The 15,531-nt window shown below is 53.0% G+C and overlaps 1 protein-coding gene across 1 annotated transcript; it reads right to left on the reverse strand.

The window, feature by feature from the left end:
- Nucleotides 1-2,407: 2,407 nt before the first annotated feature.
- Nucleotides 2,408-11,953, reverse strand: SALL2 (spalt-like transcription factor 2). Its single transcript, XM_015409673.1, has 3 exons — nt 11,833-11,953; nt 8,353-10,625; nt 2,408-2,850 (listed from the first exon to the last, which is right to left on the reverse strand). The coding sequence occupies exons 1-3, from the start codon at nt 11,906-11,908 to the stop codon at nt 2,422-2,424; spliced, it is 2,778 nt and encodes a 925-aa protein (XP_015265159.1). The 5' UTR covers nt 11,909-11,953; the 3' UTR covers nt 2,408-2,421.
- Between the last annotated feature and the right edge of the window lie 3,578 nt (nt 11,954-15,531).

Genomic DNA, 15,531 nt, shown 5'->3' on the forward strand with positions numbered 1-15,531 from the left:
AGGGCCTGTAAGACCAAGATGTTCCACTGCGTGTATGGCTGAGAACAGAAGTGACTGGAAAGAACAACTGGCCTCCCCGTTGTTGGGCTGCAAATCTCCCTGCACTGACTGGCCCTCTGGTTATCCACTGAGATGTTCCACTGGGTGTACGGCTGAGGACAGAAGTGACTGGAAAGAGCACCTGGCCTCCCCGTTGTTGGGCTGCGAATCACCCTGCACTGGCTGGCCCTCTGGTTATCCACCGCTGAAGGTTTGTTGGGGTGCCATCTGATATGACATGATAGATTGAGTCTTAAGCTTTAACGGTAAAGTTTGGTTTTACATTGTGATGCTGATCTATTGTGTTTTATGGTATTCAAGTGTTGGAAGCTGCCCCGAGCCCCGCCTGGCGGGGAAAGGAGCGGGATAAAAACCGAATAAAGAGTATAAATAAATAAGCTCACTGGAAGGTTGATGGTTAGCTGGGAAGGAGATGGGGTTGCCAACTCCACCCTCCAAACCAGCCATTTTGTCCTGGGTAACAATTGCTGCCAATCTCCAGGTGAGGGCTACAGATCACTCACAATTACAACTGCTCTTCAGGTAGCAGAGATCAGTTCCTCTGGAGAAAACAGTGGACTCTGTCATTATACCCTGCTGAGGTCACCACAGCAAATTGACACTGTTTGCCCAAAGCCAGAGCACTCCCCCAGAGCCTCTTTCTAGATCCCGTTGTATTGCTTTCACAACGGGCTTTACTGCTAGTAAAGAGTATAAATAAATAAGCTCACTGGAAAAGGGCAGGAGGGGGGAAAGGTCCTCGACAGGGAGAAGGTTCCAGCCGTAGCAGGAAGAAAGCTTTGCATCCAATCTGGTGTGGGTCATTTCTTTCAGGGGTCCCCAACAGCACCCGCTGAAACCTTTCCTGTGGCTTTTCGAAAGTGGGTGGGACTGGGCGGGGCGAAGAGTAGCTAGAAGAGTTACATGTAGCCTCAATCCCTGACTTTTTGTGGTGGGCTCCATTCTGTGATTGCACCCACCAATCTGGGTCAGAATTCAGGGTTGCCACTAAAATTTTATTTTTCACTTCCCCGACTTTCCCTGACCAACATTTGTCAATTTCCCTGACCACCATTCAAATATAACCACGAGTTAAAAAACGAATAGGTCAATGCTCCCTCTAAGCTGTGGGGTCTTGTGAGTAAAAATTCTACTTCGTGAGCTACTGGCATGAAAGTTGCGAGTGAGCGATTTGGCTGCTGCATAAATTAAGTTTGCTCTGGAGCCCCGTCCTTCCTGAGCGAAGACAAAAACGTGTGAGCTGGAGGCTAAAAAACTGGGAGCTAGCTCACACTCACTCAGCTTAGCGGGAACACTGGCCGTATTGCATTACTGCAAGGTAAGGTTCCACTCTACAACGACACCAGTCTCAACTGCAAAAATATTTGTCAAAGAGATTTAATATCAGCTTCTCTCAACATTAACTGCAGCAACATCTGTTTTGCAATGGCACCAGAAATCACACCAAGATACAAATTTCAATTCAAGTAAACGCTGAATGCTAACAAAGGACAGAACATTTTTTGTTATTGTTTTGTTGTTCAGTCGCACAGTCGAGTCCGACTCTTCGCGACCCCATGGACCAGATCACGCCAGGCCTTCCTGTCTTCCGCCGTCCTCTGAAGTTGGCTCAATTTTCCTTTAAATATTGTTTTAAAGGTACACTAAAAATGATATCAACGTTCTATCTAAAACGGTTGGGAAAGGGCATCATTGAGTTCCACTTGTATTCTGCTACTTCTCTGTTCCAGTTGCCACAAGAACAGATCAAGCTCTCGCAGCAGCACGGCTTGAATATATTTTAATCACAATTTCCCTGACGGCTTGAATATATTTTAATCACAATTTCCCTGACTTTAGACAAATTTCCCTGACCAATTTTCATTTCCCTGACTTTCCAGAAAGTGGCAACCCTGGAATTCCAAAGGTTCCCAGAGGCTCAAAAAGGCGGGGAGACCTCTGGTTCATTGGTTGGTTGCAGACTGTACAGTGGGGGGGGGGGACGGCCACTCCAAATCCGCAGTTCCACAGGGCCAGTTAGACGGAGGTGTTCCACCAGGCATATGGTTGAAGACAGCGGCAGATCGTGAGATCAGTGGCCTGCCGGGTCTCCCCCCCCCTTTATCCCCACACCCCTCTGGTTAAGAACCTTCCGATGGGTGGCAGGAGAGACATGTGATGCCAGCTCATGATGCTGAAATCTAAATGTATTGGATGTATTTATTGTTTATATGTATTCTATGCTTTTGTTATGTATTGTTTGAGATATGCTGTGCGCCGCCCTGAGCCCAGGTCCGGGAAATGGGCGGGATATACATCGTCGCCATTATTACTATTACTATTATTAGCTTCCTCACCTGGTGGGGCTTTGTTCAGATCGGGTTACTTCTCCCCCTTCCCTTGGCTCTCGGGGACTCCTTCCGGAGCTGGGGCCGGCGGCGGTGGGAGCAGCAGCAGGGACCCCGCAGCAGGTTTCTCCTTGGCCTCCCCGGGGGCCGCCTTCCCCGGCACGTTACCAGAGCCAAAGAGGCCCTGGACGGCCATGCTGGAAGCCGGCGAGGAGGCGGAGGATGAGGCAGAAGCAGCAGAGCCGTGGGCCGGCTTGGCGGGGAGGCCTCCGGAGAGGAAGGCTGTGTACTGGTTCCAGAAAGAGAGCGGCCCCACCCCCACGAGCTGGGCTGGAATGTCGCGCCCCAGGAAGTCCTGCAGCTTCACCTGTCCTCCCGACAGGACAGGCACCGGGCCTTCCAAGGGCAGGCGCTGTCCGTGTCGCGCCGGGTTGCTGCTCCACACAGGGCTGGCCATGTTAACCTCGGGGAGCAAAAGAGAAGCAGGACATGAACACACTGCTGATCACCGAAACGTCAAACCAGTTTATCTAGCAGAGCTCTTTTCAAGGAATCCTGGGAACTGTAGTTCTGGGAGGGGAAGGGCAGAACTACAATTCCCAGCAATTAGGGGAAAGGCTTGTTCACAGAGTGCAGAGACAGTGTGGTGTAGCGGTTAATGCCAGGCTAAGATGTGGGAGATTCAGGTTCAAAATCTTGCTGGGTGACCCTGGGCCCATCATCATCATCATCACACACAGCCTAACCTACCTCACAGGGCTGTTGTGAGAATAAAACAGAAAAGGAGAATGGGACCGTGAGAATAAAACCAGAGAAGGGAGCTCGGAGCTCCTTGCAGAAAGGATGAGACCAAAACACGCAAATTGTACAGTCAAAACTAAAACTCAGTGGGCAACAGAGCTGGCGTATCTGAACTTCCAAGGGCCCATCCACAGTAAACGTTTCCATGGTAACAGTTTTCCTCAGGAACCCTGGGTAACGTAGTTTCAGTGGACCATTCAGAATCTTCCATCCACTAGGAATCCTCAACTTTATTACTCAACAATAACCTCCAGAGTTCGTCAAAGGAGTAGCCATGACAGTTAAATGAGTGTCATTGTCCAGAGCAGACTTTTACACAATTGTGAATGTTTTGCCACCTGAGGCAACGTGAGCCGTTAGTGATGGCCGCCATTTTTTGGGTTACCTAGCAACGTCCTCCAGAAAGGAGGGCCCAACATGAGTACCTCTTTCTGATTTGATCCCAGCACTAGAGTGACAGAAGCTACCATTAGCACATAAGAAAACCACCACAAATCGGGTGACCAGACAGCACCCACAGAAGCAACAGAGATTAATATGGCCACTTTGTCGCCCAGCGACTAGTGAAGATGCCCTGTGGCACAAGCTGGTGTGTGGCCTGAACAGTCAATGGGAATAAGACGTCCGTATGGCCCATAGGAACTGCAGTGGCTCAAGTGGTTAAGACGCTGAACTGCAGGCTGTGGAAGGTCGGTGGTTCAGCCGTTCGAGACCGGAGTGCCACATGATGCAGTGAGTGCTGGTCTCTGGCCCCAGCTCCTGCCAACCTAGCAGTTCGAAAGCAAGAAATTGCTTAAGACGCTGAACTGCAGGCTGTGGAAGGTCAGTAGTTCAACAGTTCGAGACCCAAGTTGCCTAGTTCCAGCTCCTGCCAAACTAGCCGTTCGAAAGCAAGAAATTGCAAGTAGATAAATAGGGACCACTTCGGTAGGAAGGTAACAGCGTTCCGTGCAACTTGGTGTTTAGTCATGCCGGCCACATGACCACGGAAACGTCTTCGGACAGCGCTGGCTCTTCGGCTTGGAAACGGACTGTCTTCAGGGGATTAAAAAAGAAAAGAAAAGAAAAGAAAACCACCACAAATCTGGTGACCAGACAGCACCCACCAAAGCAACAGAGATTATTATGGCCTCTTTGTCGCCCAGCAACTAGTGAAGATGTCCTGTGGCACAAGCTGGTGTGTGGCCTGAACAGTCAATGGGAATAAGACCTCCGTATGGCCCATAGGAACTGCGGTGGCTCAAGTGGTTAAGACGCTGAACTGCAGGCTGTGGAAGGTCGGTGGTCCAGCAGTTCGAGACCTGAGTGTGCCGCATGACGAAGTGAGCTCCCGTCTCTGGCCCCGGCTCCTGCCGACCTAGCAGTTCGAAAGCAAGAAATTGCAAGTAGATAAATAGGTACCACTTCAGTGGGAAGGTAACAGCGTTCCGTGCGCCTTGGTGTTTAGTCATGCCGGCCACATGACCACGGAAACCTCTTCGGACAGCGCTGGCTCTTCGGCTTTGAAGCGGAGATGAGCACCGCAACCCTAGAGTCGGACTTGACTGGCTTTCGAGCAAGAGAAACCTTTACCTTTTTATGGCCCATGAGCACCATTCTAGGGTGGTACAGAAGCCACAGTCTTGGCACTGTCAAGCAATCCCCTCTAGAGTGGGAGAGAGCACCTTGGTTTCCCACCAGAGACAGAGGTTTTTTTTCTGTGGCGGTGTCTCACCTTTAGCACGTCCTCCCTCTTGACGCTTACCCACGTGTGAGTTATGAGCCATCAAGTGGACAGCCAGTTTGGTGTAGTGGTTGAGTGCGCGGACTCTAATCTGGGAGAACCGGGTTTTTCCCCACTCCTCCACTTGTACCTGGCTGGATGGCCTTGGGCAAGCCGTAGTTCTGATAAGAGCTGTCCTTAAAAAAGAGCCGTTTCTGTCAAGAGCTCTCTCCGCCCCACCTGCCTCACAGGGTGTCTGTTGTGGGGAGGGGAAGGGGAAGGAGATTGTAAACCGCTCTGAGACACCTTTGGGTAGTGAAGGGTAGGGTATAAATCCAATCTCTTCTTCTTCTTCTTTTGATTTAGGACCGACCCTCTGAATTAATGACTTCCAAAATGTCTTCTCCTTGACAGCCTTACTTAGGGCTTGCAAACTGAAGGCCATGGCTTCCTTGGTCAGTCCATCTCAGGTCAGGCCTTCCTCTTTTCCTGCTGCCTTTAACTTTCCCTAATATTACTGTCTTTTCCAGTGACTCTTGTCCAATGCTCCCTCGAAGCTGTGGAGTCTGGTGAGCAAAAATTCCACTTTCTGAGCTGCTGGCATTCAAGTTGTGAGCGAGCAGTTTGGCTACTGCATAAATTAGTTTGCTCTGGAGCCCTCCATCCGGAGCCCAGACAAAAATGTGTGAGCTGGAGGCTAAAAACCGGTGAGCTAGCTCACACTAACTCAGCTTAGAGGGAGCACTGCTCTTGTCTTCTCATAATTCGACCATAGTATGATAGCTTCATTTTAGTCACTTAGGTAAAGGTAAAGGTTCCCTTGCTCGAAAGCCAGTCGAATCCGACTCTAGGGTTGCGGTGCTCATCTCCGTTTCAAAGCCGAAGAGCCAGTGCTGTCCGAAGACGTTTCCGTGGTCATGTGGCCGCAAAAGGCAGTACTGGGATACAATCTCAAAAATGACAGAATGATTTCTGTCCGATTCCAAGGCAAACCATTCAACATCACAGTAATTCAAGTGTATGCCCCAACCACTGATGCAGAAGAGGCTGAAGTGGACCGGTTCTATGAAGACCTACAACACCTCCTAGAACTAACACCAAAAAATGATGTCCTCATCATCATAGGGGACTGGAATGCTAAAGTAGGAAGTCAAAAGGTAACTGGAATAACAGACAAGTTTGGCCTTGGAAAGCAAAATGAAGCAGGGCAAAGGTTAACAGAGTTTTGTCAAGAGAACACACTGGTCATAGCGAACACCCTTTTCCAACAACCTAAGAGGCGACTCTACACATGGACATCACCAGATGGGCAACACCGCAATCAGATTGACTATATAATTTGCAGTCAAAGATGGAGAAGCTCTATTCAGTCAGTAAAAACAAGACCTGGAGCTGACTGTGGTTCAGATCATGAGCTACTCATTGCAAAATTCAGACTTAAACTGAAGAAAATTGGGAAAACCACGAGGCCATTCAGGTTTGACCTAGATCGCATCCCTGATGAATATACAGTAGAGGTGAAGAATAGATTCAAGGGTCTAGATTTGATAGAGTGCCTGAAGAACTATGGACGGAGGTTCGTGACATTGTACAGGAGGCAGCAATCACCACCATCCCAAAGAAAAAGAAATGTAAGAAAGCAAAGTGGCTTTCTGATGAGGCTTTACAAATAGCAGAGGAAAGAAGGAAAGCGAAAGGCAAAGGCGAAAAGGAAAGATTTACCCAACTGAATGCAGATTTCCAGAGAACAGCAAGGAGAGATAAGGAGGCCTTCCTGAATGAACAGTGCAAAGTAATAGAGGAAAACAATAGAATGGGAAGGACTAGAGATCTCTTCAAGAAAATTGGAGAAATCAAGGGAGCGTTCCATGCAAAGCTGGCCATGATAAAGGACAAAAACGGTAGGGACCTAACAGAAGCAGAAGAGATTAGGAAAAGATGGCAAGAATACACAGAAGAACTATACAAGAAAGACCTCGATGTCTTGACAACCACGACGGTATAATCACTGACCTCGAGCCAGACATCCTGGAATGTGAAATGGGCCTTAGAAAGCATTACTAACAACAAAGCTAGTGGAGTGAATAGCCAGCTGAGCTATTCAAAGTCTTAGAAGATGATGCTGTTTGTTTTTTTTAAAAAAAATTATTTTCAGATTTTATCCAAAAGTATATATACAAAACAAATTTTTCCATTACATACATTTAGGGGGTTAACCACACAAGTTAATTTCATACCAATTAATGGCTTTTTGCCATTTCTGATTAAATTGCTCACTTGTTTTCCCCGCTAGAAACATATTTAATTTATCCATCTCGATTACTTCATAAAAATTGCTAAGTAATACATTTCGACTCGGTAAATTATCCGATTTCCAGTCTACAGTCTTTCCATGTGTCTACTCCAAAATAGAAGATGCCTGATGCCGCGTTTCGAAAAACTCAATCTTGAATGGTCAGTCAAGGAGGATTAAGGGTCCTGACCATTGTGGCTTAGTATATGCCAGCTTTTGAGATTGGGTCCCATTACAGCCATGCTTGAATAAGAATTATTCGAAACGCAACGTCAGGCATCCGGATTACGCGTCGGCTTTTTATGGTTCAGAAAATGCGATGACTTACACCTCAATTTGGACTCTGATATTTGCTTCTGTTTTGGAGTAGACACATGGAAAGACTGTAGACTGTGCTTCTATTATGCTTTATTATTGCACCTTGGCCAACTGATTTATATTATACTTGCTGTTATGCTTATATGATTATTATATACTTGCTATTTTGCTTGTGCATTTATTTTCAGTTAGTGGTGTGTTCTTTGCTGTACTGTACACTGGCTTCCCCCCTTGTTTTCAGACCTGGGAGGCCCAGGTTCAAATTCCTACTCTGTCATGGACGTTCTCTGGGTGACCCTGGGTCAGTCACACACACTCTTAGCCTAACCTACCTCACAAGGTTGTTGGAAGGTTAAAATGGAATGCTCTAAGCCCCTTTGGGTCCTCACTGGTGTAGGACAAGGGACCAGTTTCGTTGCAATAAACAGATATTCATCTAACTCACGAGCCTTGTATTACAACCAGGGGTCGCAAGTTAAATGAATATCTGTTTATTGCATTGGGGAGAAAGGAGGGGTATAAATGAAATAAATAAAATAATAAATTAATGTGTCCTAGTCCTACTTTCCGAGTGGGACACACCCATAGCCATCGCAGATTCCAGAACCGCCTCTTGAGGGGGACAGAGTGGATGACAACATTACATCACTAAAAAGAATATGCACTTCCTTGCATATTCCAGAGCTGCCTCTAGAGGGGGACAGAGAGCATTACGAGATCCAATCAATAAAAAGACAGCGCTTCTTCATAAAGCGCAAACGCCGACGGGGGTGGCAATACGGATCGCCCCTCTATTTACTGCCAGGGCTGGAGAAACACCAAGAAACGAGAAAAGGTCCTCTGTCTCTTACCTGGTGGTGAGCCGTCAGTGCGTGTTTGCGCAGGGCGGCTCTGTCCGGAAAGGCCTGCTTGCAGATCCCGCAAGCCAGGGTCAACCCCTCTCTGGCTTGGCTGCCCTGCTGCTTCTCTGACGGACCTTCTCCTGCCGCCCCCTTCCCCTGCTCCTCCTCTTCCTCATCCGGCAGGGTCCCCCCTTCCTCCACTTCCATTTCGGCTTTCTCTTCCCCCTCCTGCGTGGGGCGACGAGGGCTTCTTTCCCCCAGTGGGGAGGCAGCCCTGGCGCCTCCCTCCGCCTCTTCCGCCGGTCCCGCTTCCTCCCCTTCCTTGGCAGGACCCGGAGCTTCCTGTTCCGGGCTGGAAGGTCCCTCCACCTTCTCCATCCCGCTCTCCAGAGAGTCGTCATCGGTGGCTTCTTCCTCATCTTCCTCCGACAGCTCTCCGTCTTGCGGCGGGGGCGGCTGCGAAGGCTTCTCTCCTTCTCCCGGAGCGGCGCCTTCCAGGGTAGGGGATTCGGGGAGGAGCGCCCCGTTGGGGATCTGCCCCCCCAGGTGCATGCGGACGTGCTGCTGGAGGCTGACGGCGTTGGTGAACTTCTTCTGGCAGATGGGGCAGGAGTTCTGTGCCCGGGCCGCCGGGCTGGTCTTGTGGCCCACAAAGTGGGCCCGCAGGTTGCCCCGGGTGGAGAAGGCACGGCCGCACACTTTGCACTTGAAAGGTCTCTCCCCTCCGTGCTGCCCGTAGTGGAGCTGCAGAGCCCGGGGGCAGCTCAGGACCCGCAAGCAGATGACGCACTGGTTGGGGCCGGAGGCTGCGGCCAGGGAGGAGGAGGAGCCGGCCGAGGCTTGAGCGGTGGCGACGGAGGCGGCGCCCGAGGAGGAGGACCCCTGGCGGTCGATCTTCTCCACGAGCTGCTGGAGCTTGGAGGTCTCCGAAGGCGAGGCCTCCAAGACGTACGGGAACGGCCCCACCGCCGCGCCTGCCTTGAAGTGATTCGCCAGCAGGGCCCAGCTGGGCAACGACCCCACCAGCTTCCCCAGCTGCAGCCGAGTGCCTTCCGCCTCCCTTTCCGGTGGAGTGTTCTCGTCGCCCTTCCCTTTCGCCTCCACGGCCTTCATCAGAACCAGCTTGTTGAAGCCGGGCAAGGCCTGGGCCGCGGCCGACGGGGAGGCCCCGGAAAGCAGCGTGAGGCTCTCGGTGGCGCTGAGGGCCTTCCGCTCGGCGGGGGCGGCAGGCGGGACGGTGCTCTCCTCTCCCGCCTCGGCCTTCTCGGGCGGCACCGACATGCCGTAGGGCAGGCCCGAGGTGGTGAGGACGTAGTCGAGGTGCTCGGGGACCGGGTGGGGGTTCATCTGGACGTGCGGGTACTTCTCCCGGTGCCGGTGGAAGTGCACCTTGAGGTTGCCGCGGGTGGTGAAGCGGTTGCCGCAGATGTTGCACTTGTAGGGGCGCTCGCCCGTGTGGGAGCGCAGGTGGATCTGGAGGGCGCTGTCGCTGCCGAAGACTTTGCCGCAGAAGCGGCACTTGTGGCGCCCGCCCGGCTTCTCCTCCAAGCCAGTTTCCCCGCCGCCACCACCGCCATTCTTCGGCCGCAGGAGCCCCGGCGAAGTTGCTTGCTCCAGCCCCCGGGCGGCCCCCAGACACTGAGCGGCCAAGAGCCCTGTCGCCGTGGGGAAGGCCGGAGCCAAGAGCTGCTCAGCTTTGGGGACCCGGGCCCCTCCGGGGAAAGGGTGGTACAGGTGGAAGAAAGCCGGCTTGGGCACCTCGGGGGAGCTGGAAGCCGGGGTCCTGCCTGGCTCAGTCTTGATGGAGAAGACCGGCAAGGGCGGCTTGGGCGGGAGAGAGGCTCCGGGGGCCGGCTCGGCGGAGGGCGCCGAGGAGCCCACCTGCCCCAGAGACCCCAGCAGCAGCACCTGCCGGCAGATCTGCTCCGTCATCTGCATCTGGTGGAGCTGCCGCTGCTGCAAGACCCGCAGCTCCTCCAGAATGAGCGGGATGTTGAGGTGTCCTGTGGGGACAGGAGGGGGAGGGCCCGGCTCCTGGCCCGGCTCGGCCGACAAGGCCCCAGGTTCCACCTCCATGCTGGGGGGGCTGTCGGGACGGGCTTCCGAGGACGAGGAGGAAGAGCTGGCGGTCTCGTGGCCGGCGGTGGGCGGGGCGCCGGCGGAAGAGCAGGTGGGCTGCTCTGGGCAGCAGGACTCCACATGGGCAGAGAGCTCCAGGGGATCCTTGAAGCTGGCGTGGCAGGAGAGGCAGGAGAAGGGGGCCGACTCGTCACCGGTGTCTCCTGGGGAAAGCGAGAGAGAGAAAGGGGGCGCCGTTAGCCCAGAGGGGTACAGGAGCCAGGAAAATGCACCCCCTTTGGGAAAAGGAGTCAAACTAACTGCCAGAGAGAACCCATAAGGCCTCGCCTCGCTCAGTCCCATGACGACAGCCAGAGCGGTGTAGTGGTTAGAGAGTGTCATAGAATCATAGAGTTGGAAGGGGTCATACAGACCATCTAGTCCAACCCCCTGCCCAATGCAGGACCAGCCTAGAGCATCTCTGACCAATATTCGTCCAGCCACTGGTAGACACAGGTTCAAATCCCCACTCTGCCCGGGAAGCTCGCTGGGTGACCTTGGGCCAGTCACGGGCTTTCAGCCTGACCCACCTCACAGGGCCGTTGTCAGGATAAAACAGAGGCGAGGAAAACAGCGTAAGCCGCTCTGAGTCCCCGTGGGGGGAAAGGCAGGGTATCGACAGGGTGAATTAAATAATGATTCCCTGTCCAAAGCGGTTGCAGGCTCGCAGCCAGTGTTCCCCCTAAGCTGAGTTAGTGTGAGCTAGCTCAGTTTTTTAGCCTCCAGCTCACAGATTTTTGTCTTCGCTCAGGAAGGAGGGCTCCAGGGCAAACTAACTGATGCAGCAGCCAAATCGCTGGCTCACCACTTTAATGCCAGGAGCTCAGAAAGTAGGAATTTGGCTCACCAGACTCCACAGCTTAGAGGGAGCATCGCTTGCAACCTCCGCATCTAGAAACTGCACTATCAGTATCTGGGTTTGCCCCCCCCTTTTTTAAAAACAAGGTTTCCAGCCCTCATGGTCACAGGGAAATCTCTCACAGGAAACAAGCTGGCTTGAAAACGGCCCAGGATGCCAGAGGTGCGGAAACCGCAAGGCGATTTGCAAGAGGAAAGAATGCCAAAGAAAATTCTATCGGGCACAACGGGGGGTCGTGTTTCGTTCCGTCCAAGGTTTCTGAGTCCGGGTGACCTCTGCTTGCAAAACCCCCTCTGCAAACCTCCGGCCCCACCTCTTCCTCCCCTCCCCGAGAGCCCATCCCCCGGCGACCTGCCCACCAAATTCCGTGCATGCCCGGGGGAGGGGGACGCGAGGCTGGGCTGGCTCCGGGCCTGCCGCTCGCCCTTCCTCCCCCACCCCTTCGGGGACACGGCAGCACCCTCGGGTGGGCGCCCCTCCACCCTCCCCACCCGGCCGGCTGCAGATCCCACCTGCGAGCTCCCCCATCCCGCCGCCGCCCGCCTCGTCCTCCTCCTGCTCCGGCCCGCGCCCTCGGGGGCTGCTCATCTTGGCCGCCCGGCCTCCGCTCCCGAAGGATGGAGGAGGAAGCGCCCCAGCAGGCGGGCGGGCGGGCGGGCGAGCGAGCGATCGGGGCTGCCGAGAGCGGCTCCCACCCGGCTGCAGCAGGGACCTCTGGCGTCTGGAGGGCGGCGGCTCCGGGCCGAGGAAAAGGAGAGCCGCAGCGACGCGGCGCCCTCGTGCGCCACGGAGCGCACCTGGAGAAGGAGGGATGGAGAGGAGGAAGGAAGGAAGGAAAGATCAGGGGAGGAAGGAAAGAAAGTCAGAAAGCTGATGGGGAAGATTGTGGCCAGGGGGAAAAGCAGACAGCCAGTTAGGAAGGAAGGGAATGAAAACCGACCTAGTTTTCAGAATACCCACCCAGTTTTGAAGGTAAAGGTAAAGGTTCCCTTGCTCGAAAGCCAGTCGAGTCCGACTCTAGGGTTGCGGGGCTCATCTCCGCTTCAAAGCCGAAGAGCCAGCGCTGTCCGAAGACGTTTCCGTGGTCACGTGGCCGGCATGACTAAACGCCAAGGAGCACGGAACGCTGTGACCTTCCCACCGAAGTGGTACCTATGTATCTACTTGCAATGTCTTGCTTTCGAACTGCTAGGTTGGCAGTTTTGGGGCCACCTAATTCCTGCATATTAAGCAAACTTCAGAGGACGGCGGAAAACAGGAGGCCCTGGCGAGAGCTTGTCCATGGGGTCGCGAAGAGTCGGACTCGACTGTGCGACTGAACAACAACAATTCCTGCATCTCCTGACAGGACAGACACCCCCACCCCCTGGGGTGCATTAACGCGTTACTTCTTTCTCTTTTAGATGTACACGTGAAAGTGCAAACTGTCAACAGCAAGTTAGGTATGTGAAGCCAAGGATGCCCGTATGTACACGGCAACTTTGCCACGTGCCTCTTCGTCCCCTGATGGCTGTGACATGTGTGAGTGGGCCACGCACACCAATCGAGTGACCAGAGAGAGAGAGAGAGATTGTGGTCGTGGTCACGCACACGAAATAATCCACTTTCAGTGCACTTTCCAACTGGATTCTGCCAGGGCACACAGTAAAATCCAGTTGGAAAGGGCACTGGAAGTCGATTATTTCGTGTGTGTGACCGCAGCCTGCGTAATCCTTCCTAATAAAAAATGACACGGGTTACATCTCCATTTCCATGGAGCTGCGGTGGCTCAAGTGGTTAAGACGCTGAACTGCAGGCTCTGGAAGGTCGGTAGTTCAGCAGTTCGAGACCCGAGAGCGCCGCATGACGGAGTGAGCTCCCGTCTCTAGTTCCAGCTCCTGCCAACCTAGCAGTTTGAAAGCAAGACATTGCAAGTAGAAAAATAGGGACCACTTCGGTGGGAAGGGAACAGCGTTCCGTGTGCCTTGGTGTTTAGTCATGCCGGCCACATGACCACGGAAACGTCTTCGGACAGCGCTGGCTCTTCGGCTTTGAAACGGAGATGAGCACCGCAACCCTAGAGTCGGATTCGACTGGCTTTCGAGCAAGGGAACCTTTACCTTTACTTTTTACATCTCCATCGCCTCTCATTTCCCTAACAGGAACGACTTCAAGTGGAGTTGGTTTGTTTATTTGGCTTGCCAGTCACCATTAAACACTGGCGATACAGATGCCCTTGTGAACCACAGACCTGTATACTGTTGAGACACCCAACATCGGCTGGGGCTCACGCTGTCATCTGCTTTCAGGTGGGAAACCTGGGCTTGCCACCACATAAGAACATAAGATGAGCCTTGCTGGATCAGGACAGTGATCCACCTAGTTCAGCATCCTGCCTCACACAGTGGCCAAACAGTTCCTCTGGAGGGCTAACAACAGGGCAAAGAAGCCGATTCCCGAGGCCTTCCCCTGATAAGAACATCAGAAGAGCCCTGCAGGATCAGAGCAATGGTCCACCTAATCCAGCATCCTGCCTCACATAATGGCCAACCAGTTCCTCTGGAGGGCCAACAACAGGGCAGAGAAGCCGAGGCCTTTACCTGATCTTGGCTCCTGGCACTGGGACTCAGAGGTTGGCTGCTTCGGAGGTTCCACTTAGCCACCGTGGCTAACTGATGAGAGACCTCTCCTCCATGAACTCTGTCTAATACCCCTTTAAAGCCATCTATGCCTGTGGCCATCACTACATTCTCTGGCAGCAAATCCCACATTTTAATCACTCCTCGTGTAAAGCAGTCTTTCCTTTTGCTGGTCCTGAATCTACTCCCCATCGGCTTCGTTGGAGGCCCTCAAGTTCTAGTATTTGGGGACAGGAAGAAAAAAACCTCTGTCGACTCTCTCATAAGAACATAAGAGGACATAAGAGAAGCCAGCGTTGGATCAGGCCAATGGCCCATCCAGCCCAACACTCTGTCACACAGTGGCCAGAAATACCAGGTGCCATCAGGAGGTCCAGCAGTGGGGCCAGGACACTAGGAGCCCTCCCACTGTTTAAGCTTATTGGTCTATAATTGTGTGGATTAGGGTTAGGGTTAACCCCAGGACCCAATTGGAGGTTGGCAGCCCTATGTGTATACACCGTCCTTCCCTCCTGTGTAGGGTCCCCGCCTTCCACGTGGCCCCAGGGCATCTTCCACTATTACAGTTAAGAACATAAGAGGAGCCAGTGTTGGATCATCAGGCCAATGGCCCATCCAGTCCATCACTCTGTCACACAGTGGCCAGAAATACCAGGTGCCATCAGGAGGTCCAGCAGTGGGGCCAGGACAATGTTCCCTCTAAGCTGTGGAGTCTTGTGAGCAAAAATTCCACTTGGTGAGCTACTGGCATTAAACTTGTGAGTGAGTGATTTGGCTGCTGCATAGATTAGTTTGCTCTGGAGCCATCCTTCCTGAGCTAAGGAAAAAAGGTGTGAGCTGGAGGTTAAAGAACTGTGAGCTGGCTCACACTAACTCAGCTTAGAGGGAACACTGGGCCAGGACACCCGGTGCATAATTTTATAAAGCTCTATCATGTCCCCTCTTAATTGCCTCTTTTCTAAATTGAGAGAAATCAAGCAAGAGAAGGGTGCTTGCAACGGTAGCATCCTCATGCAGAAACTCCCACCCACCCCATTTTCTTGACTATTGGGCCACACTAGGATTGCCAACTCCAGGTTGGGAAATTCCTGGACCTTTGGGGGTGGAGCCTGGGGGAGGGCAGGGTTTGGAGGCAGGAGGGACCTCAGAAGAAGAAGAGATTGGATTTATACCCCGCCCTTCACTCGGAGTCTCAGAGCGGCTCACAAACTCCTTTCCCTTCCCCTCCCCACAACAGATACCCTGTAAGGTGGGCGGGGCTGAGAGAACTCTGACACAAACTACTCTTTTTCAAGGACAGCTGTGCCAGAGCTTGTGACTGACCCAAGGTCACCCAGCAGGTGCAAGTGGAGGAGTGGGGAATCAAACCCGGTTCTCCCAGATTACAGTCCGCACACTCAACCACGACACCAAACTGGCTTTAATGCTTTATATACTGGGTATAATGCTTTAGTGTCCATCCTCCAAAACAGCCATTTTATCCAGGGGAACTGATCTCTGTAGTCTGGAGATCAGTTGTGATTCCAGGGGATCTCCAGGCTCTACCTGGATGTTGGCAACCACATCCGCCCCATGAACCAACAGGACTGCCTG

This window comes from Gekko japonicus, unplaced genomic scaffold (assembly GCF_001447785.1).
Source record: "Gekko japonicus isolate JY-2015 unplaced genomic scaffold, Gekko_japonicus_V1.1 scaffold3029, whole genome shotgun sequence".
In the NCBI taxonomy this organism is placed as follows: Eukaryota; Metazoa; Chordata; class Lepidosauria; order Squamata; family Gekkonidae; genus Gekko; species Gekko japonicus.